Source organism: Pleuronectes platessa, chromosome 3 (assembly GCF_947347685.1).
Source record: "Pleuronectes platessa chromosome 3, fPlePla1.1, whole genome shotgun sequence".
Taxonomy (NCBI): Eukaryota; Metazoa; Chordata; class Actinopteri; order Pleuronectiformes; family Pleuronectidae; genus Pleuronectes; species Pleuronectes platessa.
The window spans coordinates 20,570,045-20,597,757 of record NC_070628.1 but is presented as its reverse complement, the minus strand read 5'-3'; the positions used below and the strand labels follow the sequence as shown (position 1 = coordinate 20,597,757).

The 27,713-nt window shown below is 42.2% G+C and overlaps 2 protein-coding genes across 6 annotated transcripts; one reads left to right on the top strand and one right to left on the bottom strand.

The window, feature by feature from the left end:
* The first annotated feature begins 18 nt into the window (after positions 1–18).
* On the top strand, positions 19–22,694 carry LOC128430886 (dynamin-2). Of its 5 annotated transcripts, none has more exons than XM_053417032.1 (20): positions 19–473; positions 3,395–3,468; positions 4,407–4,556; positions 4,653–4,856; positions 6,092–6,190; positions 6,880–7,040; positions 7,272–7,414; positions 7,503–7,638; positions 8,236–8,303; positions 10,412–10,550; positions 11,415–11,501; positions 11,612–11,682; positions 12,694–12,748; positions 15,344–15,454; positions 16,006–16,115; positions 16,200–16,311; positions 17,129–17,296; positions 17,432–17,658; positions 18,088–18,342; positions 18,588–22,694. In XM_053417032.1, the coding sequence occupies exons 1-20, from the start codon at positions 313–315 to the stop codon at positions 18,652–18,654; spliced, it is 2,598 nt and encodes an 865-aa protein (XP_053273007.1). In that variant the 5' UTR covers positions 19–312; the 3' UTR covers positions 18,655–22,694. The 5 variants fall into 5 exon arrangements, with proteins under 5 accessions (XP_053273007.1, XP_053272993.1, XP_053273016.1 ...); XM_053417018.1 differs by having other exon boundaries at positions 18,585–22,694; XM_053417041.1 differs by lacking the exon at positions 10,412–10,550 and adding an exon at positions 8,697–8,835 and having other exon boundaries at positions 19,923–22,694.
* tmed1b (transmembrane p24 trafficking protein 1b) lies at positions 22,038–27,111 on the bottom strand. Its single transcript, XM_053417051.1, has 5 exons — positions 26,820–27,111; positions 24,786–24,883; positions 24,504–24,693; positions 23,139–23,306; positions 22,038–23,036 (listed from the first exon to the last, which is right to left on the bottom strand). Exons 1-5 carry the CDS (start codon positions 27,072–27,074, stop codon positions 22,986–22,988), a joined length of 762 nt encoding a protein of 253 aa, XP_053273026.1. The 5' UTR covers positions 27,075–27,111; the 3' UTR covers positions 22,038–22,985.
* Positions 27,112–27,713: the final 602 nt, after the last annotated feature.

Here is a 27,713-nt window from a genome sequence, read left to right as displayed (position 1 = left end):
TGGGTAGGAGGAGGCGGAGCCACACTCTCCTGCGGAGGCTGGGTGTCGCCTGACCGGATGATGACAGAAGTTTTTCTGTGTTAATGTCGCTACTTCAACATGCGATCGTCCAGCTGTTAAACTCCCCAGGTCTCTGGGCAACGTCAGGACTCTTGGATCGGGACCTCCGCTGTGGTTGGATGAGATAAACTTCCCAGACCGCTGCGTCATCTGGGAAGTTTTGGGCTTTGCTGTGGGAGCGAGCGACCCTCACTGGTTCCCACTCGACCGAGGGGGAGAACTAGACCCAGCTGGGCACACCGAGGTGCCGCGATGGGAAACCGGGGGATGGAAGACCTCATTCCCCTCATCAACAAGCTCCAGGACGCCTTCAGCTCCATCGGCCAGAGCTGCAACTTGGACCTGCCGCAGATAGCGGTGGTCGGCGGGCAGAGCGCAGGGAAGAGCTCGGTGCTGGAGAATTTCGTCGGCAGGTTGTAGCATTTATATCTTTTATTTTATTTATCTGATACGGCCAATGCGAATATTACTTAGTTCAAGTCTGTTTTTTTTAATAATAATTCAAACCAGACTTTTGCGTAAAAGTCGCCAACTAAGCGCTCGGGTACGCGCTCTGTGTCTGTGCCTCCCAGTTCCTACTGTTCCCCCCCCCCCCCCCACCCCTCTAACGGATTCTTTCCATTTTGAAGCTGAGCAATTCACGGTCGATAATAACGCATTTTACGCTAGAAAACAGCTGTTGTGACAAACAAACTCTGGAGGAGTGGGATTAAGAGGGTGACTTTAGATCCAAATTAATCTGCAGGTAAAATGTGATTCCCTCAGCAGTCTCACATGAGCCTCATCCTGTCAAACATTTACAAAGTCTTCTTCTCCTTGAGATTACCTTCCCTCTGCACTAAATCCACCTTTATGGACGTCATATTACATGGGTCAGGTTAATGGTTTACTTTCAAGGGTCAGATACAAAAAATTGTTTGTTCCATTAATGAGGTCACTGCATTAATAGATCAATAATTGGTGAGTGACACCAAAAGTATGAATGGAAGTGGCAGGGGTCTGTGCTCCCAGCATGCAAACGCGTTTTCTCTTTGTGAGGTTGATGAGTGAGTTCCAAGGGAATTTCAATGAGCAGCTCTGAATCGTCCTGGATGACGAATTGCAGAGAGAACAACATTAATGCCACATGCTCGGCTCAGTCGGCCCAGTTTCCTACAATGTGGGGAAGAATCCCTTTTTTGGGGTTTTACAGTCAAAACATTTCACAGGATGAGGAAAGGGAAGGGGAAGAAGACGTCGCTGCCGCTCAGGCCTAACCTCCTGAAGATAGCAGCAGCCGCAGCAGCAGCTCCATGTCTTCATCTCTAAGTCTGGGTAGAGCCACAAGTGAGAACACTTAACTGCTCGACATATGAGAATGATTTCATTTGTTGTCCAAGAGATAGGGAATGTGGATTAGACGGACGTGTCTCCTTTTTTTCCCCCTGTTGCCTTTTGTGTCCGAGTCCCAAGCAGTGGCCGGGGGAGACAGTAGGGGCATTGATGTGTTTGTGCGGGGGTCATCAATGATGTCACCAGCTGCACTGTCATCTGTATATGACACACAGGGCACCACATATACCCACAAAAGGGTATATGTTTGTTAATTAGGCCTGCGACATGCGGAGGTGTGGAGGCTGTGAGAACCCGTTGAAGTCAATCAAAGCCGCGACAGTTTTATTTCCATGACTGATTTTGTGTGTTCTTCTATTTTCTTCTCAATGATTTTAGACCAAGTGTATATAGAATTGAATCACAGGCTGGACAACATGGCTGCTCCCCGAAAGTGAAGCCAAAGCGTTTCGATCGCCACGTGGTCAGTGGCATCAGTATTGGTCATAAATCCTGCCTCCTCCATGTTAATGGATGGGACATGGGCCAAACTAAAAAGCCCGGATCATGTCAAGGGCATTTTTTTCTCGAAGATGGTTTGTGTCATTTACGTAACTCTCATCACACTGATGTTTGTTCGAGTGCAAATTATTCCGGTAAATTTGGTTTTATTAGTTATTTGATGTTATGGTAAGCTGAGACTGACTCACGATTGTCGTTCATATTTGTGTCGTGATTATTCAAATGAAACCAGGACTTTAAAAGGCTTAAAGTTTAAATGTCACGAGCCGAGGAAGTTGGGAATAGTGCTTCACTTAATGATTATTGTCATTATTCATAAACCACAATTTGATTGTGAAGTCTATAAAAAGTAAAAAAAAAACTTAAAATGTCAAGAATTAATTCTGAGAGCCTGATATGTCATGTTGTGTCATCAACAATAAGGGGAGGAATTATAAATAAGTAATCTAATGAGCTGAAAATATTAAGCTCTTTTTTTTCTCATGTCAATTACACAATAAAATGCATAACAGGAAGTTTAAAAAATGATAAAATAATTATGAATGATTTATCGATACATTGGAAATGGATGGTGTCTGGGTTGGAATCTACAGCCTGCCTGCCCCTGGTAGTAACACCTGGTCTAGAATATAAAATGTCCAAAAGAAGTGTCACACTAACAGCCCAGAGATATTTATTGTCACATTTAAATAGTAAATGTTTGTCAGCTGACGTTCACGGAACACATGACTTCATGATTGAATTGATGAACAGCGTTGCCGGTAATCATCGTAGTTCTTATTTGCTTTCGTAAGTGACAGGAAGAGAAGTGGAAAGAGGATGGGAATCATAGTTGTGCAACTTCCTGATTCCTCTGTCAGCAGTGGACAACAGGCAAAGTGTGTGTGTGTGGTGTGTGTGGTGTGTGTGGTGTGTGTGGTGTGTGTGATGTGTGTGGCCAAAGCTATACCAGTGACCAGACAGACAGACAGACAGACAGAGACACACACACACACACACACACACACACACACACACACACACACGTTGAAATGGCTCGGAGAGATGTGTTGCCACTGACCTGGAAATGATCACAGCTCTATTGAACAGGAGTTTCCATTCTCATGAATGTGGGTAACGAGAACAGAGGGAGACGTTCCTGTAACTCTGCACTATTTTTAATGGATAGGGTTGTGAGTCCATCTTGGTCTCGTATGAATAATGCACCCACTGACATAGAGGCCTGCATACGTGATTAAAGGAAGTGTAGGGAGACAATGTAGAGCCTGGCGTTTGATTTAAGTAAAAGCAGATAAATATGCAGTATTTTATTTTCATTTGAAAACTAAATACTTTTCCTTTTTTGTGTTTATTTCTTTTCAGCCCTTTTGTACTTATTTTAACGATTCATCATATATCAGGATAGTGAATCTAGGCCGCGCTTGGCCAATCAAACATTTTCTTGTCAATATCCCTTTCCCTAGTGTATGTTTGTTAAACCTCTCTTCTGTTTCTCCCTCAGGGACTTTTTGCCCAGAGGATCTGGTATCGTCACCCGTCGTCCTCTCATCCTCCAGCTGGTTAACAGTAAAGCAGGCAAGTTGCACGCATTACTGGTTAAATGGTTTTTATTTTCTTTAATCCCCACAAAACTAAAAACTAACGAAGCTAAAGCAAAGTGAATCAATCTATGCCACATGCAAAAGGTTAAAAAAGTGGGTTACAGCCATATTACATACCATCCACTTGACATACTGATCAATGTAATTGTGTTCACATGAACGTTTGGGCAGATGTGTACATCGTCTTATAATAGTTATGAACGTTATTTATACAGCATAATTCAGGCATAAATGCAACACAGAGGGCATTATGATAGAAGACAAAAAACTTTCAAAATATGATGAGATTAAACAGGTCCAAACACTTCAGGAATAATCAGTATATTATATTAGCTATAATGTAGCTCAATAGAGTTCATATCTCTGCAAAGGCCCTACAGTGTTCATATGAAACTCATTCAATTGTCAAATTGCACACACTCTTCAATACCATTTCTTTCATCAAGATCCATAATTTATTCTCTACATAAGATATATAAATATATAAAAACAATCTAAACACTGATGATCTCAGTGTTACAGAAAGTGAAAACTATTTCCTGGATGTGCCCCCTGATCCAGATCTGCTGTATATTTCCCCCTGGTCCAAACCACATCTGACTACCAAGTTCTGTGGCAATCTGTCCAGTAGCTTTGTAATGTGCTGCTAACTAACAGGCAGACGAACAAACAAGCGCAGGAACAAAAGACGGTTAAAGCAGGATGAGACAAAACAACTCAGTCAGGAGAAGTCCACATAAAAAACATTTGTCTCAAGGTTTCTGTTGAGAATGTCAATAGATTAACAAGTCTAAAAATGACCATATAAACAATAATACAATATAATATAAAGCAGAGTATTTTCTATATACCTTGCATATACATCTCTTGTTTATGTCTCTCTTGTGTGCATTTCTCATCTTCAACATGAAGAATATGCCGAGTTCCTGCACTGTAAGGGCCGCAAGTTTGTGGACTTTGAAGAAGTCCGCCAGGAGATCGAAGCAGAGACCGAGCGTCTCACCGGCTCCAACAAGGGCATCTCCCCGGTCCCCATCAACCTCCGTGTCTACTCCCCGAACGGTAACACACACATGCACACGCTGGGAAAACGTATTGTGTTGTCGTGGTGAGTTTTCAACCTCGGTCTGACTGAGTCCTTCCTTCCTGTGAACTCAGTGCTGAATCTGACCCTGATCGACCTGCCGGGGATGACCAAAGTGGCGGTGGGGGACCAGCCTCAGGACATCGAGCACCAGATCAGAGAAATGCTGATGCAGTTCATCACCAAGGATAGCTGCCTGATCCTGGCCGTCACCCCGGCCAACAGTGACCTGGCCAACTCTGACGCCCTGAAAATAGCCAAGGAGGTGGACCCTCAGGGTAAGAGGAAGTGTTGAAAAATGCATGTCGATGTGTGGGTCTTTTTGATATTGGTGTGTTTCTAAACAGAGACATTATTTGCTCTAATCCGACACTAAGTCAGTAAGTCTTTCCAGCTGGATCTTGCTGCCATTTGTTCTCATCTTCTTTCTATTAATCGTTGCCTTGGCGCAGGCTCATCAGAGTAATTAACAGTTACGTTGTTAAAGACTTTGCGGCAGCATAGATGATTAAATGTAATTATCTCAGCTTTTCGCCCCTTTTATTCAATGCACAGGATCTTTTCAAACAATTTCTATGTAATATGATAATGACTACATACTGTTTGTCTGCTGTGGACCGACAGTTTAGCTGTTTTACTAAATTATGACGTCACACTGAGAGAAGAAAATAGATTTTAAACTTTAAGAAATTACTTCAACTGGTAACACACAAATGAATTAGGTCCGTGCAAATAAAAGTTATTTTAACAGAAATGATTACTTTAATATAACCTTAATTATAAAAATATATCTTATTTTTTCTTCTTTATATTTTCTTCTTTTTTCAGCATACACATACCTCCAAGTGTTGTACACAAGTTATTTTGGTTGTTGCTGGCACAGGAGCCCTTTTAGCTCTGCTAGTGGCAATTGGTCCCTCTCATAATGAATTTTTAGTTAATTTTTGAACTTTTCTTTTCACCAGAAAAATTACATTCTCATCCGTCGCGGCCGCAGTTTAGGTTTAGTACGAATAGGCTGCAAGGTTTTGAAACTACAACAGGGTAGCAACACAGTATGGGTTCAGTCAGACATCATCTGAAATGTTTATTACAGCAGCAGAACATGGAGAGGGGCATTTAGGTTCTTGTTGCATAGAGATAATGGAGAGTGGTGAGCAAATATCCCCCTTTAGGTGGATGCTGGGGTGGTTGTGTTGGGATTGAAACAACAAGCAGCAATGCTGACGTAGAACACCAGAGGTAATGACAGACAAAGGGAGACATGGGAAACCTTTGCAGCTTCATGTAGACCTCCTTTAGACTGGGAGTGTGTCAGTGGTAGAGGACTGTGGATAGTGCAGTAGAGCAGTGCAGCTAGAGTTGACTTCCTGCCTCGCAAACATCCCTCCCAATTCTTCAAATAAAACTGGCTAAATAATGTCATTAAACCGTGTGTGTTCATCCCAAACCCATCTTCTTCCATCTGTGAATATCAGAGCATCAGTCTTAACTGTGACCCTTTGTTCTTTAGGTCTGCGGACCATTGGTGTGATCACTAAGCTGGACCTGATGGACGAAGGGACAGATGCACAGGACATCCTGGAGAACAAACTTCTGCCGCTGCGCAGAGGTGAGACCACACACATATTTGAAATGCTCTTTTTAACTCCCCCACTTTCCAAAACAGTGGAATATTTGCAGAGATGGGATAGAAGTTGACGACATGTTTTTATTTTAAGTCTTAAGATCAGAACAGTCACCATTTTAAGCAGACCCACATGGACAGATATCCAAACACACAGATATTTACCACCAGGGTGTGGTACTCAGATCAGTTTATCAGACACACACAACTGCCATGAAATACTATTTGAGCTGTTTCTCCTGTAATATTAAGCATTGGCTTTGAAATTGAACAGTTAAATTGATTGAATTGTTTGTGAGTTGTTTTGTTTCATTTTGTTCACATCACATTAACAGAACCTTCTTACACTGAATAATAATATAATCAATTTGATTTATGGAGCAACTTGGAGAAATTAAACAGACTAGTCAGGAAATCATCATATATAAATAGATAGATCAAAAGTTTCTGGGGGCAAAATAAAATAAAAATATAACCTCAAATTATTCTACATTTGCTCTGTTCCAGTTGAGGCTCTTTTACTCCTCCACTGCAGCTGGTTTCACTTTTTGCTAATTTTTGTTGTTGGATCCACTCTTCAGAAATTAAGCCATTTGGGGCACCTTAGCCTCAGTCTGTTCTTCAGCCAAGGTTTTCTTTTTCATTCTCCTGTTGGTCTGTGTTTTTTTCCTAAGGTTACATCGGGGTGGTGAACCGCAGTCAAAAGGACATCGATGGGAAGAAAGACATCCGGGTTGCTTTGGCTGCTGAGAGGAAGTTCTTCCTGTCCCATCCTGCCTACAGACACATTGCAGAACGCATGGGCACACCTCACCTGCAGAAGACCCTCAACCAGGTGAGACACACATTGACCATACGTACACACACGTACATACAAGCACAGGGACTGATTTAGAAAGGGATACTTTTTCATTTATGCCTCCATGTGTTGTCTCTAGTGGAGATTTGCTGCACTGACTTAAGTCATATTAGATCATTTAACAATTGCGTGTGGATGCTTTAACTTAAAATTCAAAACCAGAACCAACTTGTCTTTGAATATTTTTTCACTTATATTTTTCTCCAGCAACTTACCAACCACATCCGAGACACGTTGCCTGGATTACGTAGCAAGCTGCAAAGCCAGCTGCTGTCGCTGGAGAAGGAGGTGGAGGAGTACAAGAACTTCCGCCCTGACGACCCCACACGCAAGACCAAGGCCTTACTCCAGTCAGTCCCTACGCATTCAGACTCAGGCACACGACTGCATTCTTGCAAACAGTTAAGACATTTCCCTTAAACCACGTACAATCCACAGGATGGTGCAGCAGTTTGGTGTCGACTTTGAGAAGTGCATCGAGGGGTCTGGAGATCAGGTGGACACCTCCAACCTGTCCGGTGGAGCCAAGATCAACCGCATCTTTCATGAGCGCTTCCCATTCGAGCTGGTGAAGGTGAATATTATGATTATTATTATGAGTATTAGAGATTTCAATAATTACATTGAATTCATATTAAAGTCATAGACATTTTTATATCTATCATTTCATTTGTTAAAGAATTGTTCTCTTTTTTAATGACTTATATTTGTTATATATTATTATTATTATTTTTAGTAGAAGTAATATATTTCTATAAAGGTCACTGTTTACATTGAAGTCATATAATATTATGTTTGTCATTTGATTTGTGAAGGAATTGCTGTCTAGTCATATGATTTCTATTGTTATTATTTTTGAGATTATTATTATTATTATTATGTTTTGGAATTCTCATCATCACATTTGAGTAATAAATGTTTATATTTGTCATTTAGTGTGGCAAAGAACTGCTTTTATTCTCCTGTTTACTTGTCTTGATGTAGTCATCTGTAGAATACTGGTGTCACACTGTAGCTATACTGCCTAAATTCTCATAACTCTAATAGCAAGAAGGGGCACTCAGATTATTCTTATATAGCTTTCTGCCCGTGTGTGTCAGTGTAACGAGTGTCAATGAACAGTAGAATTTATTTATGTCAAATCTGTGTGTTTTTTCGTGCTGTGCCTCAGATGGAGTTTGATGAGAAGGAGCTGAGGAAACAGATCAGCTACGCCATCAAGAACATCCACGGTGTCAGGCAAGTTGAGACAGACTGCAGACCAAACATTTGTCTACTGACCTGTCTGTCTGCTTTTTTGTTTGTCAGCTTCACAAAGACGTACAGTCTTCTCTGTCTTCAACTGTCAGTGTCTGTGTCCATTTAATGTGCTGACAATCTGTGTGTCTTTACTTTCTTTTATCTGTGACCAGTTTTTATTTATTCCTCCTGCCTGCTCGTGGGCCGTATGTCCGTCCTCTTCTCCACCTCCTCCAGTTCTGCCTCCACTTCTTACCATCCTGTCATCCTCAGTGTCTGTCTGCTCACGTCGTCCCTGTCTTTTAGCCTGTCTCATACTTTCCCTTTTTGTGTCTATCTGTCCCCCTCTCCTGCTCCGTGTCTCCATGTGGGTCTCGTCTGTATGTCATACAGGACAGGCCTCTTCACCCCTGACCTGGCGTTTGAGGCCATAGTGAAAAAGCAGATCATTAAGCTGAAAGAGCCGTGTCTGAAATGCATCGACCTGGTCATCCAGGAGCTCATCAACACAGTCAGACAGTGCACAAATAAGGTATCACGGCATGGTCATCTGCCTGGCTGCCTCACCCGTACACACCACAGAGACTGAGCCCCTTCTGGGCTGCTGCTGCTGGGGGCCATTTTGGTGCCACACAATTGTATAAAGCCACAGTTATGGAATGACAAATATGGTGCAGGAATTCAAACAGAGAACTTCATTTTCACAGCCCTGCTTTGAAGTTTGCTTGAGCAAGTAACAGTACATATAGCTGAATGTCCTGTGTGTACTGGTGTGGTGTCAGAAGCAAACGGATTGTTACACATTCCTGTGTAAGTTCATTGCAAAACAAGCTGCAGCTTAAACAATAGTCTATAGTCGTGGTAGCAGTACTATAGAGGCTTGACTTAAGCACAGTGTTGTTTTAACTAAATACTAATGTCAGCATACAAAGCAGGTTCAACATGTGTATTGTTTACCATCTTTGTTCAGCATGTAAAATGGATTTGTATTTATATAGCACTTTTCTAGTCTTGATGACCACTCAAAGCGCTTTACAGTACAGTTTTACATCCACCCTTTCACACACACATTCATACAGTGCATCTATCCCAGCACTTTGTTATTCTATGGGGGGCGATTCAGGGTTCAGCATCTTGCCCAAGGACACTTCGGCATGCAGATGGGTCAGACTGGGGATCGAACCGCCGACCTTCAGGTTGGAGGACGACCACTCTACCCCTCAGCCACAGCCGCCCGTTAGAATTTGTAGAAGTAGAAAGGCGCTTGGAGAACACATTCCTCTACTAAGGCTAACTCCTGGATCGGCCCTTTTATCCAGATATGCTCCAAACGCATTCTTCCGTGCCTCGTGCCCAACCCCTCCTCAATATTTCATGGACATCAGTTTTTGCGTAATCCTGCTAACAAACAAACAACCGCTGATGTAAAGTAACGCTGGGAAGACTAGGAAGACTAGGAGGGCTCTCCTAAGGGGATAATTTCATGTCTCACCACATCAAAGCAGTGTTTCCCAATAATTATCAAGACTGTGGTGTTCCGCAATGCTCTAATTTGTCCTGCCACAGTTTCATAATAAGCCCAAAAAAATTTTCTGAATAAAAGAAGAGATCTCAGGCTTGGGGTTTTGGTCCAATTGCTGCATTGTATAGCTGTGTGCAGAAGGTGGCGACAGAGGTAGAGTTATAGAAGCAACACAATCATTCGGCCTCATCTCTGGGAACCGTAAACGTCTGAACAATTCATGGAAATCCTGCAAACATTTGTTGAGATATTTTATTCTGGACCAAAGTGGCGGACTGACCAGTCATAGAGTAACAGGCTCACATGGCTGAGAAGCTGAAGAATGACTCTTAACATACACACAGACAGGTAGAAGAAACTGCAATGAACATGTATGAAAACCTGCAGCTTGTTTGTGTAATGAACCTGAAGTAGAACTAACCAAATGCTTGTTTGTTTGTTTTTTTCCATCTTTTCCCTCTTGAAACTCTTTGTTTCCCCAAATCTCTCCCATCCAACTTGGGTGGCAATTTTTTTCGTCCACCATTCCCTTTGTCCTCGCCGTGGCCCATGCTACACCTCCTTACATTACGACGCCTCACCACAGGACAGGCCTGTTCACCCCTGACTTGGCGTTTGAGGCTATAGTGAAAAAGCAGGTCATTAAGCTGAAAGACCCCTGTCTGAAATGCGTTGACCTCGTCGTCACCGAGCTTGTCACCCTGATCAGGAAGTGCACTGAAAAGGTAAACAGGAAGAGCGGAGAGAGACAGATTCGTATGAGGTGATGAGTAGAGACAGGAGGGAAGGGGCAATAAATGACAGCAGAGAGCAAAGATTGATTCAGTGCAGTCTAAGAAAATAAAAAAAATCAACTGAACTAACTTGTCTATGTCTAGTTATGTTGATTCTTGCCCCCCCCCCCCGCAACTGCTTTGGCGCTTCACCCAACTTCCTGTGTTCCCCCCTTAAATGACAAAAGTAGGAGACCTTCCTTGTTCTGATCCTGGACCCGTACCAGTACCCCATCATGCACTACCACCTGTGATGTAACCACCCCTCACCCTGCCTCTCTCCCCAAATCAGATCCCCACTCCCACACTAAGAAATGTGGCTGGTTCTAAAATTGCACAACAGTGGCTGTTCTTCACCCTGTCCTGTCAAAGGTGATTTGTGTGTATTTTACCCGTGGTACACCCTTTCTGCACCAGTGACACCAATAATAAAAACCCCGGCAGGTCTCCACCAGACCACACTCAATCTTCACCTCCTTCTGGACTCAAACCTGCATCCTCATTCTCCTCCATGATTTGTTGAGACTCTCTAACGGCTTGAGATCATTAAACACTAACACTGATTGTAATTCACTATCACATTGTAACTCAGATTCTATTCACATGTCAACATCTTCAACCTGTAACCTGAGATCTCAAGCTGAGAGTGAAGTCATTACTGCATGCCTCCTCACTCTTTGTGTCTTGCCTAATATTTTTTGTACATGCAGCGTATTTACTGTCAGTGTTTGGGTGTAGCTGCTTATGTGGATATAGTGTTGTGCAAGTCACGGTGCCTGCAGCAGTGTGTGTGTGGGTGTGTGTGTGCATCTACAGCTGGGCTCGTACCCTCGACTAAGAGAAGAGACTGAGAGGATCGTCACCACCTATGTCAGAGAGCGAGACAGCAAGACCAAAGACCAGGTGTGTGTGTGTTTGTGTGTGTGTGTGTGTGTGTGTTAGAACACGAGTTGCAGTCTACCTGACCAGTTGTTGTCGTTTTTTTTTTTAACTTGTCCTGTTTCTCTTGTCAGGTGCTGCTGCTGATCGACATCGAGCTCTCTTACATCAACACTAACCATGAGGACTTCATCGGATTTGCCAAGTAAGACTCAGCGGCAGATACTGATTAATGATGAGTTAATACTACGTTTCACTAGGTCCAGGATCAGCAGAGACGGAGGTCCGTCTGAAAATATCTTGGAAATAATTCATGTCTTGAGATCTCCTCAAAACAAGTATAAACAAAACACACCATACAAATTAATAAAAAGAATAAATAGTCATAAAAGAATAAATAAAAGAATAAAAACACTCAAATTCAAGCATAACAACCAATTGCAATAATAAAAACTAGAATTAGGACAAATCCGTGGATAAAAGTATGTAAGCTTTCATACAAAGGAAACGGTTAAAAGGCCCTTGGCAAAGGATCTCTAGATGTGAGCTGGGTGGTGTGTGGCAATAAACGCTCTGAGATATACTGAGTAGTCGGACCATTAAGTGCCCAAATGTAAGTACTTCAAATGCCCTTAAAATCAATTCTAAAATGGACTGGATGTCAGTGTAAAGAGGCTCAAAGCGCGGTGATGAGTTCCAACCTGTATACTCTGGTTAAAACCTTTCACCCCGTTTCTGTACTGTCTGCACTGCATGTGTAGCAGAAGGTCCACAGTCAAAATTCTTGAGATGGTCCGAATTTTCAGAAGTACGGCTCGAGTTTAAAGTGACAATTATACATTAGCACCAGCACGCGGAATCTCTCCATGCACACAACATCTCAACACATTATCAGAGCCTCATTGACTTTGGTTACAGAAACACAGGACCAGGAATCATATGATACAGTGTATCACTGTGCCTCTTAAATAAGTTGGGGAGATGGGAATGGATCGATCCTTTCAATATATAATATGTAACAAATCATCATTAAAATGTCAAAAAAAACGTCAGTCTGACGGGGGGTATGGATATAGTGACCATTGAAATATAAACTGTACAATGTGATACCATATTTCTATTCCTTCATTCTTTGGTCTGATAAATTATTTTGTCTTTGTTTGCTGTGAATACGTATTTCTAGCAGAGCTGACATCACTGTATCCCTCTCCTGTAGCGCCCAGCAGAGAACTGCTGCTAACATTACCAAGAAGAGAGTCATGCCTAACCAGGTAAATAAACAGACACCATAAACACCCCATAGAAAAGCCTCACACCACTGCAGCACTATAGCAGCTGCTTTTCCTGCTGTTTGCTTTATTTCCTGTTCTTTCTGACATTGTCTCAGCCCATCATCACTGGTGCCCTACGTTGCTCCACATTCACGTACTCTTGTCTGTGCCCCTCTTGTCTTCCCTCTTTATTTCCCTTTCCTCTTTTCCCCTCTTCTGTTCCTCCTTTTTATGGCCCAGGGAGAGATTCTTGTAAGTACCGTACCCCACGCACCTCCACTGGTCACATCCTCTTTGGGTGGGTGGGGGAGTCCCAGTCAGTCAAGAGAGTGGTGCTACTTGCTGAAAGGGAAGTGAAAGAGTTGGTTGTACTGTGAGAACCAAATACTCTGTTTCAAGTGGTGGACAGATAGCACTTCTTTCTCATGACCATTTTGAACCCAGTGAATACACCAGCAAAGTTTCCCCAACCCATTTCCATGTTCTGTCTCCCTGTGTCTTTCCTTGACTTGTTGTATTATATATATCTATATATAGATGTATATAGATATATATATATATAATCGTAACTCTGAGGAGTTTTACAAATATGAATCTTTCTGCTCTTTCTGTTAATTTATCAGCTCAGTACTTTACTGGTGCCCCCGAGGGGATTGGGCCTATAAACTCATATTTAGTATTATCCCATTAGAGGGAATCTAACCAACTAACTTCTAACTATTTGGGACGGTGATTTAAGTTCTGTGTTTTAAACTAGGCTGTTTTTTGTAGGGGCATTGGATACAGTTTTTAAATCTGTGTGAAATAGCTTGACATCTATTTATTCATATAACTAGAATAGCACTCAGTAGAGCCTATATCTCCACAAAGACTCAACGGTCCCCTTCAATTCAATCAAGCTGCACCAAATTACAAAGAATCTTAAATATCTGTTCCCCTTAAAATGTTTTTAATCAAGATTCTTTAAAATGCGAAAATCCTACCTCTCAATGTAAACAAATCCTGGATCCTCCCGCCCTTCCACCAAGTTCCAATATAACCAGCTCAGTAGTTCTTGTTTTAATCCTACTAACAGATAAACAAACAGCAATGACAATGTAACCTCCTCGGTGGAGGCAATAACTATTAGACATGCAGTTTGTGGTACTCTGTAAATCATGTGTACAGGATTTCATATCGAGAGATAATTAGATAACATGGAAATGCCTCGTCTCCAGACAGCCTACTCTGAAGTGTCTGTAGTAAACACACACAGACACAGAACGGAGCGTGTACTGTGTGAAAAGAAGTAAAAACGCATCATTCCTTTTATGAATGAAAAGATTCCTAAGAAATAAAACAGCCCTGACATGACTCTGGCGCTTTGATGCCACAACCTTACTTGATCTGGTATAACTAATAGTTAATGTTAGCTGGTAGCTAATGAGCCAACTCTGTACAGATGCTCCTGTGCACAACTACACACTGGTTCTTAGCATTCACAAAATTCAAGAAGCAGCACCCAGACACCAAATCCCATGAGAACAAAATCTAAATGTTCTTTATCAGGAGAGAGAAAGAGAGGACATAGGGACCATGATGATGTGTTGTGGTTGGAACTGTTGCCTCACAGCAAGAAGGTTCCCGGTTCGAGCTGGGTGTTTGTCTGTGTTGTTTTTTTCCCAGGTACTCCGGCTTCCTCTCACAGTCCAACATGCAGATTGGTATTGAAGACTCTAAAATTTAGAGTCTAAATTGTCTGTCTCTGTATGTTTCCCCCGTGATACGCTGGTTACCCGGCGTACCCCGCCTCTCGCCGGGATTGGGTCCAGCTTTCCCTCAAGAGGATATAGACAATGGATGGATGGATGGATGGAGGAGAGAACATTCGTATTTCTTGTCATATCATATCATCTTTAAAATGCAAAAAAACAAATTTTGACGAGAGATTTTGCAGACCTCGAGTGTGTACATTTCAAACATGTATAAATATGTTGCTTCAGACATGGTTGAACAACCTGTTATACATCATTCATCACCCTACAGCCCGAACTGGTGAAACCTACTTTCTCTGGTTATAAGGTGCAGCCTCCATTTACTCCCTAACTTCCACTGAGATGCTAGAACTTAATGTGTTATCCATCTACGATGCGGTTCTTCCTTCTTCTCCTGATGGATCTTTCTTCCGTCTGAAAAATAGAAGAACATTTTTCAGCCACAGCATCAACATGTCGTCTTCATGTGGAGGTGGACTTGATGTGGTGTCATCCACTTCTATATCACATCCATGGTTACAACAGGCAGACCAGAGTTCTGCATATGTCTGCTTATTGTCCTTGTGTGTCTCTTCCCTTTGTCTTCTGTCAGTCTTGCTTAGAGAGGGATGCAGAGAAGGTGACTTCACATTGAAACCTGTCATCATTTGTCTGTGATGTTTGTTTTTTCAATGCTGAATCCTGCTGCTCTTCAGTGGCTGTTGTGCTGTTTAAAATGTTGATACTATACATTGTGGGGTTTCAGTTGTTTGTAATGTTAAGCGTTTGCTTGCTGTAGATCTACATTTCTCCTGTGGTAGATTGTGTGTTGTATAGTCAACTGTTGGACTCTCATGTGCAGGTGATCCGCAGAGGCTGGCTCACCATCAACATCAGTATCATGAAGGGAGGATCCAAGGACTACTGGTTTGTCCTGACGGCCGAGTCTCTCTCCTGGTACAAAGATGAGGAGGTAAGGCGGCTTGCGTGATAACAAATGCGCCTGTTAGAGCTTAGGTTTCTTGGGGATGGACAGATTCATTTGATGGTTGAATGCACTTATTGTGAGTCGCTTTGGATAAAAGTGTCACCTAAATGAAATGTTATTTTGTGTAACCAAAGAAGCCCTCGAAATAGGACGGCCTAGTCCCTCTGCTGTGATACAGCCCATGAATTGAGACACAGCCACTGAAATGAAACCCAACTGAATTGGGGATATTACCCATGATCCCCAGCTTCCTGAACCAGAACCGCTGCCGCTGGATCAACTAAACCAAACTCTGTTGTAGAAGTTTCCTCACTGATTATTTAGATAAACGCTGGATTTTAAGGACTTCTAAGCCTTTTTAACTAATCTACAGTTCAGCTTTACTCTTGAACTGATTCTGGCAATTCAAGCTGCAACTCCCCATCTAATTGCACATGTAATGAAATGTCTTCAGGTTCCTGTGGTGTTGCAGGCGTTTTTGAAATTCTGGGTTTCTTCCTTATTGTTTAACACGACACTGCCCTGTGTTTAATCAGGAGAAAGAGAAGAAGTACATGCTGCCTCTGGACAACCTGAAGCTGAGAGATGTGGAGAAAGGCTTCATGTCCAGCAAACAAGTCTTCGCCATCTTCAACACTGAACAGAGGTGAGGATTCTGCCTAAAGCAACAGTGTTAATGGTGGTCATCTGTTATCAATCGATTTAATAGCTGTGCATGTGTGTCCCGCAGGAATGTGTACAAAGACCTGCGTCAGATTGAGCTGGCGTGTGACACTCAGGAGGATGTTGACAGCTGGAAGGCCTCGTTCCTCAGAGCGGGCGTTTACCCAGAGAAGGACCAGGTATGCAAGAGTATATTCACGTTTTAAATCCAATTAGGAGAGAATGAACTTAATGTTTTGCCGTGCACAATATGAGATGCTTAATAGAAAGTGGCATCCCGGTGGAGGGCAGGGTGGTGAAGTGAGTCCATTTGGTGCCTAGAGTCATTTGAATGTCCTCAAGGTTGAAAGGGGCCGAGGCCGTTCTTAGGACAGGACATTGCGTATCATTTTATTTCTTTAAATAATAGGATTTATTATGTTTAGATATATATGATTCTAGTTTTTTTTTTTGCAAAGTGCTATAACAAGAATTGCACTCAGTAGATAGCGTATCCTCCGCCACGGCCCAACAGTCCCCTTATGACCACATATAATTCACCAGAGCCAGCTTTTTAATATCTGCAAAAAATTGTTCACAATCATAAATATCAGTCCCCCCTAACTGTTTTTCTCTGACCCATGTCACATCCTTCCACCAACTTTCATGCTGATATGTTTAGTAGTTTTTGTGTAATCCTGCAATCTATCAAATGCAGATGAAAACATCATCTCTTTGGTGGAGCTAATGACACAGTATTATTCTGTTAATTGCTGATGCTGTACACTTTCCTGCTGAATCAGGAAGTTCACTGCCAGGGATCATCACTTGAATATTCAAAATACACAAATGTGTTCCCTGTCCTAAAAAAGACTTGGGGGTCATTGTTACTGTGAAGTGTTGAGTGAATTTAAGTTATTCTACTTAATTAGAGTAGACACGAGCGCAGAGTCAATCACACACATTCAAAAAATCACCCCATCGTCTTTTCTTCTTCTCTTTCTTTGTCTCCTCCAGCCTGAGAATGAAGATGCGATGAACCCGAGCGACACCGTGTCCATGGACCCTCAGCTGGAGCGCCAAGTGGAGACCATCCGCAACCTGGTGGACTCCTACATCGGCATCGTCAACAAGTCCATCAGAGACCTCATGCCCAAGACCATCATGCACCTCATGATCAACAGCGTACGTCCTTGGCCTTATCTGTCTCTTGCTTATTCTCTAAAGGCTCTCAGTTCTAGAGGAGTAATAAAAGTCATTTATCAGTAGCAAAGGTCACTCCTTACTCTGTGAATCCTTTTTTTCAACCCCCGACTCCAGGCGAAGGACTTCATCCACTCGGAGCTGCTGGCCTATCTGTACTCAGCAGGAGACCAGGGCAGTTTGATGGAGGAGTCAGCGGAGCAGGCTCAGAGGAGAGATGAGATGCTGAGGATGTATCATGCTCTGAAAGAGGCCCTGGTCCTCATTGGCGACATAAGCACCACCACCATTTCTACACCTGTGCCTCCACCAGTGGACGACACCTGGATGGCCAAGGAGCCAAGGTAACAATAAAAAGAAAACTATGAAAAACAAAAACAAAAAAGTATGTTCTTACCATGATGATTGTAATATAAATGTCAGGGTCGACATTTAAACAAAGTGATCCAAACAAAAGGAATTAGTAACATAATTCATGTTACTATATAAGCAGGCAGTATAGAAAAGGCATGTTATTAATTTCAGGCATTAACATTTTTTTTAAATTATTATTTATGTATTCTGATATGTTTATAACTTTTATTTGGTAATATCACAATTTAAGTCTGATAATATTACAACTCTATTCCCACAGTATTACAAATTGATTCTCGTAAATTGAGACTTTCTTCTTGTGAAATTATAATTTTAAATAATAATAAAATAACAGATATCTCATGTTCAACTGTTATCAAACTCTCTACTCTACTAAGAATTCTGTCCCTGCTTCTCAGTCCTCCTGCAGCATCCCGCCCGGCCTCAGCAACAGCGCCCCCTCCCAGCCGACCCCCAAATGTGAGGGGGCCCACCGCGGGGCCTCCTGCCCCCCTCAATCCCTCACCAGCGTTTGGAGCGCCGCCTGTGCCTTCTCGACCCGGCCCTCCACCGGGGCAAACGGCCTATGCTGGAGACGCCAATTCCGGTTCTGTGCCTCTTGTCCCATCGAGGCCAGCCCGCGTACCTCCGGCGCTGCCGCCGGGGATTCCAAGGTGAGACCCCTCATGTTCTGTGCACACACACACACACACACTCTCACATACACAACATTTAATACTTGCTACTTGTGGCTTTGGCGTTGCTGGTGAAGGGTTGTTCTGTGCATTGTGACTTTTGGTGGTTTGGGAAGCATTGGTGCACGACTTTCTCATGATATTTTGCCTTGCATGTTTCCTCCCTCCCTCCCTCCCTCCCTCCCTCCCCTCCACCCTCTTTCTCCCCTCTCTTCCTGCAGCAGAAGACCCCCGGCTGCTCCCAACCGACCCACTGTCATACGTCCTTCAGAGCCCTCCCTGCTTGACTAGAAACACACACACATTTACATGTTTATAATTCCTGATGCTGTTTCAGTATGTAATTTTGTAACTTCCTGTGTAGGTAGTTTTTTTTTTAACATGTTGAAATGTTCTGCTTTCATTGTAATGAAAAGGGATAAATTTGATTATTTGACTGACTTGCAGGTCATGAATCAAGCAGGTCATCTTGAATTTTTGTTTCATTTGAAATGAAATGTGCCTTAAAACAATGTATGATTCTTATAACTTTTTTATATATTGATAAAGAAACACATTTAGAAATAATTTTACTTGCTAATGATTTGTCATTAATTTTACACACTAAGCACCTCAGTCAGTAAGCAGCACTTTTTGATAAAAGTCCTTTTGCTCTTAGTTTTTTTTGGTAGATCTATAAAGTCAGCCTTCAAATGAGCTTATAAAAATTGACCAATGTATGATACATCTTAGCTTCAGCTTGATTACTTTATTCCATGTATGGATAGGCGTTAGTATTCTTCCATTGGAGGCCAATGAAACATAAAAAGGCAGGAGGAGGAAGGTCTGGCGCTGCAGCAGTGAGATGTTTTACGGTGCGTTACTGATAATTAAACAGTAGGTGACCTTGCCCAGCCGAACGTCCTCAGACGGTTACCTCTCACAGCTCGGTGATAAAGTGCCTCCAGCACAAATAACTTTATTACTTCAAAAAGCATCATATTAGAAAGCTGTAGTGGGGGAAAAAAAGGTAATGTAAAGGGCCTCTATGTATAAAGTGATGGACTGAATAAAAGCGTAGAAAAAGACAGTGTGGTATCTGGTGCTTCTTCTTGCTTTTTTTCTTTGCTCCATTTCATTCCTCTCTCTCTTTTTCTTACCATTTCTTGCATCTCTCATGCACTGCACGGTTTCCATGCACAAACAGTTGACAGCTCATGTGGTATGATCAATGCATCTCTCAGATCAGAACCATCTGATTTGCACAATAGCGAAACGCAGAGAGCTGAGCATCCACAAGAACGTTTCACTTTTCTGTGCGCAGACTGGCGTGACCTTCTGTCCTTACTGTGTGATGGAGCTGTGAGTCACCATGGTAACAGTGGTTGCCAGTGGCAACACAGAGTAAAGATAGAGTAAAATATGTCTTTTGTGTTGTGACTGGAGGTTTGCTATCCCACTCCTTTATTTTCTGGTAATTTTTTCCATCCCCCTGCTGTTTGTGTTACTGCTCCACAAATGATTGAGAACTTAAGTGGACATTTTCACGGCCTTCTCCTAAACATCTTCTCCTCACACAGGCGACCTCCACAAGGCCCCTCTCGTCCTAACCACTGGTGAAGGAAACCGATGTGGCACACTCCTACTAGGACTCAGTCAGCAGGAGCTGGGGGAGTCTGCTCAGTTTGATGTGAGGGTTATCAGAAGTTAAAGTGCATGAAAAAGTCTCCGTTGTCTACAGCTGTTTTAGTTTGACACTAAAGGAAGAGAAAGTTGCAGAAACAATTGTGGTAAATTATGACAGTGGATGATAAGTATTGTCAACAATTTAGAAATGATCTAAATGCAAGTGACATAATAAATATTCTGATCATCCGTGTACATGCAGGTATGATATTTAGTTATTTAGCTATTTCCAGCATTTAATGTCGACTGTGTATCAATTATCATGCGTTTTCTTTGTGTCTATACATACTTTCTGAGTACTTTGTCTCATGAGTTTGCTTCCTCACTTAAAATTGGTGAAATCCGAGCAAAGAAAAGTGAAATGAGGAACTAGAAAATCCACATTGCGTTTGTACGCCTCCGCCCAGCAGTTCAGTTTCCATGTGCATATTTCTACATTTTTTTCTACAAGATAAAAAATGCGCTTTGTGAGGTCACTATGACGTTTGACCACCAAAATCCAAACAGTTCATCCTTGAGTAAAAGTGAATATTTGTAAATAATTTGAGGAAATTCCCTCAAGGCAATCTTGAGATATCGTGTTCACAGGAATGGGATTAAAGGACAGACGGACAGATGGACAAAGTGAAAACCGACTGCCTCAGGCCGTCGCTGGCACAGAGGCATAAAAAGATCAGGAAACTGCATATTGACATGGTCCACATAGAGCTGGATGTTGTTATATCCAAAGCTATATGCCACTAAATCCTACACACTGAACCTTTAAAACAACTTCAGCTGAAGGTCACATAATATCAATGTTGTTTTGAGAAAGGTTATATTGTTTGATAAGGTCAGACAACCAGGGATCAATATCTGCAAAAATAAACACGTCCCTACATGAGGGTTACACACCTGATGGCTTCCACCATGGCCCGGGGGAAAATAGTGATAAGCTTAGTTATGTTGTTAAAAAATATGCAAGATGATCATATAAATAGGGTGTATTTAAGTTTTCAGTTTACAAGCTGCTTGTGGATCAATAAGGGGATGGCTGTATCTGAGGGGGTAGAGCGGTAGCTCCGAATACAAGGTCGGCGGTTCGATCCCGGTCTTTACCATCTGCATGCCAGATACTGAACCCTGAATTGCCCGTCATGGAAAAAGTACTGCCCTTAGATGCACTGTATGAATGTATGGGTGATTAGCAAGACTAGGAAAGCGCCATATAAATACAGATCATTTACCATAAACACATCTGTCAACAGCACCAGGGTTTTTCAGGATTTACCGGCACAAGAAGCAATAAATAGTTTTTCATGAACAAACTAGAATGTCAGTATTCATCTGCCAAGGTCCAGTCATCATATGAAACTACATTTAAATTCTAGATTCAGATTTTAGGAAAAAAATCCGTGCAAAAAATGAAATGGCTTCTTTCTTGGCCCATGCCACATCCTTCTATCAAGTTTGAATAAAAGCGGCTCAGCAGTTTGGTATAATCCTGTTGAGTGAGACAAACAGCAATGACAACATAACCCCTTTGGCGCAAGTAACTTTCCAAATTATGCATTTGTCAGATCTCTATAACAACGATAGAGTATTAGGGCCACTTTAACAGATCTATCTGTCGCTTGTGGTATTGTGGAGTAGCCTATAGGTTTCACAAACAGTATATTTCATCCTTCGTCACACCAGCCCCCCATTATCATAGGTATCATGACTTTGAAAAGATCGAGAAAGAAACAGTCTGACACTGTATTCTGAAAACTAAACATCGACCCACGGACTTGGAAATGTTTGTGTGGTCGACTGAATAACATTGGTTGCATCTGTGTGATAATTTCTCAAGAAACAATGACATTGGTTCTGATTCTGGATCCAGGAGTGGAACTCCGGCGAGAACCGATTCTCCTCATTTCTTATCTCTAAAATACGTTTTAAATATTAATATTAAAGTTTCAGATTTCTTTTATTCAATATGGCCCTTATACCTCATTTTACTAAAAAGGCAACCAATATCACACATATAAACTGTGTAAAAAATGTATTTATTAATATAAATGACACCCATGAAAACCTGATTATCTTAATTATCTGACACTCTGCTCATGGTAAATAGAAAACAAATCACTTTATGGCCGTCTGAGTACAAACAAAATGTCAGATTCTGTTGACACAGTAAAACACATCAAAGGTAAAGCAAATGTTATCCTTCAGAAATACACATTTGTTCACACTGAATTGCATTGATGCTTCTCTGAACAGACGCACTGTGTGTGTATGTGTGTGTGTGTGTGTATGTCTATGTCTATGTCTGTGTGTGTGTGTGTGTGTGTGTGTGTGTCTGCAGGAGGACTGAAACATACATGTTATAGGAAAAACTGTTTCTTACTCTACATTATTATTTGCCCATATGATCTTGGACTGGAACAAAAAAACAAATCAGTAACTTCTCAAAGAAAAAGAAAGCTAACATGAGGCTGTAACCAAGGATACATTTAGGTCAATGGACAGTACACAAGTATAACGGCAGGATCTCACTCTCAGGAAGACACCAACAACTCTATTGCACATTGCTATCGATTGGAAACTATCAATTTGCGAGTCCTCTAGATTTGCTTCAACCAGTTTCAATATGTTGGACAGCAACAACATAACCTTTGGTATTTGGTCTATGAAGGCTGCGTCTTTCAAAAAGGATTTTCTCACTGGTCTGTGGTCAAATTTGACATTAAAGGCACTAAATGAAAAAAAATTACCAACTTCCTCGTTCTCTTCTGGCTACCCGTCATGAGCTACAGCAATGGAATTCAATTATTCTTCCCTGATTGAGAAATAAGCCTCTACTGTTTAATTTGAATTGTGGTATTCATGTAGACAAAATGAAAAGTGATGGCGCACAATCTGAATGGGTAAACAGGTGAACATCTTGTTTTCCTTCCCAGCCCGTCGTGTAGTGCAGCGCGACGTTTCCTTTATGTGCAGACTCTCCGCTTATCATCAAACAGTTTACGGACAGTGTAGACCTGAGGAGGGACAAGGAAACACACAGACAGCATGACGTTGAGTGTTCCGTGGTCCGACTGCTTGTAAACCTTTAAAAGTGTATCCCCAGTGCATTTATATACCTGAGTGAAGGCTACACACAGCATCACCATCATGCTGGCACAGGACCAGAAGGAGACCCTCCAAAGGTTATCTTCTAGCAGGTTTCGGTCGCGCGCCTCGAAGGCCTTCAGCACTGTCTGCATCTGACGGCTGCGCTCCAGGCGTCTGTGCAGAGAGTCCATGGACTCCTGAGGAAAGAGGTGAAATACAAGTAAGAAAACAAGATAACAGATGGACAAGCTGGTATCAGAAGTACAGAAGATGTTTCCATAGTTTAAGGCCCAAAGTCCATAGTAGAGGACACTCCCCTCTGCGACAGACAACACTGCTGCTGAGGCCCTGTCCACACCAAAGATGATTTTGTTAAACACATTTTTTCCTCTGCATATTTCCAAAAACTCAGGTTTTGTAGATGTAAAATGAAGCGTTTCGAAAATGACAATAACACAGCTTACGTCACGCATGCCCTCTGCTGTTGTGTGTATTGAGCATGCGCAAGAAACAATAACAATAAGTTCTCTCAATAGGCTCACTGAGCGTGCTCCTGTTCCTCTTGTGTTAGTGACTGATAGTTGATGTAGACTCTATAGCACCTTCCGGTCCAGCATGTTATATCTGTATCCCGTCGATACATCCTGGTCATCCAGGTCTTGTTTGATGTGCAGATCAGCAAATATTCCTAGCTGGTGTTACAGGTTATGAGTCGACACGTATCTGCTAAAGATTTAGGGTCGTGTTATTTAACATTTTCCATGCCGTCAGCGAATTAGAAAGAGAAGACCAAAACCAACAGCGCGTGGGCTGGTCGGTCAATACTTTCCCCACTTCCCCTGAAGACAAAAGAGTTGTGTCAGATACTGCAGTATATGGTTTTCTAGTCGTACAACAAGCCGTCAGTTTCGACAGAGAAATACGATAAAAAATTTGCCACATATACAATATTTGTTGTTTGAGGATCAATTAATTGTTGGTGTTGGTATTTTCATGGGATTTGTTGACAGCAATAGAAAAAGAAAACAAGTCTTTGAGGAGCTTCATGATCCAGGTCGCTTAATATTTGAGGAACAAAGACAAAAAATATTCTTTTGATTTAATTCAAGGCTGGAATTAATATGTTCTGGTTCTGATACAAATGCTACAAACGCAAGAGCATTTATAATCTTGAATAAAAGTCGTCTTTATACTTTTTATGTTGCTAAAAAGATGATAAAAACCTAACCAACCACTCTGTAACAGTTATCCCTTTTTCTTGCCTAGATGTTGTTTTGATAATTTCAAAGGACATATTTCCCAACAACAGGGCTTTTGTTAACAGGTCAGCTGACTTAGTGTAGGAGATTTCCTTTTTTTTAAAGTAACGTCTAAACCACAAACATGCATCTCACCCGGATGTCATCGAGCTTGTACTCCAGCAGGCTTCCGTCAGGCTCCTCTAAGCCCGCCCACTCATCATCTCCACCCACATCTCCTCCCTGACCCTCGATGATGATCTCGAAGAACACCATCTTCTCCGAGAAGTGGCTGAAGCTGTTGTCAAAGCAGATCTGATAGTCCCCCGCCTCCGTGGGCTCCACCCTGCGAATAAGAAAAAAAGAAAAAAAAAATCAAACAGGCAGATACGAGAGAGTGGAGATATAAATTATGATCCAGAGTGAGACGGCACTCACACGTGGACTCCGTCAGAGCGTCGGGATTCCATGATGAGCAGGACGCCCTCTGGAGAATGGATGGTGAAGTCAACATCCATACCAGCACCTGCTATCACCTGGATGTGAACACAAATACATACTGAGCATTAGGCTCAAAGTATGATCAGAAGTTCCTCCCCTTTTTTAAAATTTTACTTTATTAATAATTAGAGTTGAGATATGAATAAGATCTCAACTCTAATTGAGATATAATAAGAACTACGTTTAGAGAGACAGTGGACATTCATCAGCGATCGTTTTAGGCACACTGCCGCCATATGCCATGTGCCTTAACCACAAGGCCAGACACTTTGAAGAGGAGTTTAAAAACACGTTGCAGTGGAGAGCGTGATGTTGTCTTTAAGACTCTCCCACTAAACAAACACGCTATCTTTACATTATGAGGCGTGTTCCTGTGTAAATAAACCCCATCCCTTTTTTCACACTTTGTAGATTTAACAGATACAACTGGATAAAACTGACAATTCTGCCCATTCATCTACATTTAGTAACCAACCAGATACATTCATGATAACATGTTTCTAGCCTATTTTAAAATCTAAAAACCTGTTAAAAATCTAAAGCTGATATCTCCCATTTACAAAAGTTAAAATCAAAAATTCACACTGTATGTCAGGTCAAAAAACAAAGTCATGAAGTAAGAGACGTCTCTGCTGACTGCCGTGATAAAAGTTTGGTGAGGCAGGAACACTGTGAACTTAACAAATTGTGAAATGGCAGAAGATTAGAGCCAGCAGGACTCTGACTGTCTGGTCAAACTGGCCGAGAGAAGCCTTGGCCAGAGAGGTGAGCAAAACCACGACGGTGGGTTTATTTGAGCTTCAGCAGTTCTCAGCAGCGGAGGAAGAACCGGATGCAAGGGCGACCATCTCAGCACTGTCCATCTAAAATAGCGAGACAGAGGCCTAGACTCAGAAATCCAAACACTTTGACTGTGTCCAGATCACTTCTCCTAGTATAGTCTACTATATAGTAAGTTCACCATTTTATTGTGCTGTCTAAAGAGAGAATTGTTAAACCTCACTTAGAGGATTCATTGTATCCCACAATGCATTGTGAAAAGCTGTGTAGAACCTTAGTACATCATCATGCATTGTGCTTGTGCTGGATGAAACAAAAATGGAGGACCTACCTAATGGAGGAGATTCTTTTTCTTTTTTCAATTTGTCATTATGGCTTTTTTAATGTAGTGTTACATGCACTCAGAGCTCCAGTGGCTATGGGACACTTCTCACAGACATGAGGGTGGGAGCCTCTATGTAAACATGTTGTTTATATAGAGGCTGTTGTATTCAACATGCATATATTTATCTAGTCAACACTTCACAACTAGTCTAATGAGTGACAGAATTCAAGAGCACAAATGTTTTCCCAGCTGTTGCACCAGGAAAAAGATCAGGACTAGGGCAAGGAACAGAACCAGGAATAGACCCAAGACCAGAAGTAGAACCAGGAATAGAACCAGAACTAGAACAAGGACTGGGGTCTCACTTCAGTTCTTTAGCTTGCTAGATGACCACAGACAACCAGGATGTGAAGGTTTCAGACCAAGCCTGCAGTTTATTTACACAGTGACTCACTGTAAGTTACTCTCAGTAGTGTGACACGTATTGTTACATCCAGTGAAATATTTTCACCCTCATCCTTCTCAAGTGAAGCACGTGTGTTATATTATTGTGTTCGTGCACAAGATGTGCTGGAATGACAAAGTTTGACTTGACACATTTGTCAATCTTTCTGGAAGATATTGTGTTATATATGCTCATCATTAGTCAGGCTAACTCCCACCGTGGGAAGTTATTTGAGGGAATCGGTTGTTAAGCAGGTTTCACCAAGAATATACATGTAACGTTTCAGCTAGCTGGAGGGCTGCGGCTAGCACACACACGCGCGCGCAGACAGACGTACACACACACACTACACGGACGCGCTCACGCGCACGCAGGCAGACACGCGCGCACACACGCACACAAACGCACACACAGTAGTTACCTGATATTCGACCTCCATCGTGCCGTTCTTCGCCGCTGTCTGGAAGAAGCACTCGGATCTCCCGGCGGGCACCAGGAACGTGAACTCGCTGTCCTGGTTGTTACCGAAACATCGCACAGACCCGACACACCAGCCGAAAACAACCGCGAAGAGCAGCAGCCGCCCCCCGCAGCCTGCGTCTCTCCTCCGGAGCAGCTCCATGGTGAAGTTGGTCACCAACACGACGCTATCTGTGCTCGGCCATCTCCTCGGCATCCCTCTTCCGCAGCACAACTTTGACCCGCCGTGATTGGACGGAGAACCCCGAACAAGCGCAGCGCTGCCGACCAATCCGAGGAGGAAGAGTAGCAATCCTCCTCCAATCACCGTGGAGCTGAGGTCTTCACCCACAGCCACGATGTGCGTTACTATAGCTACTGTGCGACCTGTAGTCTGTACTGTCTGTGGTGAATGATAGATTGAACACATGAAGGTAAAACTCAGTGATGATGATAATAATAATAATAAAAATAATAGTAATAATATAACGCTGAACAGTATTATGTATGTGTTGTCCCTCCACAATATGCCATTTTTAATAATTCCCCCAGGCACCAATAAATAAACTCTGTACTCTGAAGCAGTACAGCAGATTTAGTTTCAATAGCTCATTAAAACAAAACCAAAAAATGTAAAATGCTTGAAATGACAGTGTGCTAGCCTCTTCCATGCAGCTCTCTTAAGCTGCTGTCAGCACTGATATCCGAACCTCTGGAAGGGCAGTATGTGAAAACACAAAAGCAAGTAAAAAAGTAGGGTTAAAATTCACCCAAGTTTAATGCAGAACAAATTAAGAATAATCTTTCCTGTAGTTCATATACTAATTATACATACATATTACATTTGACACAGCTT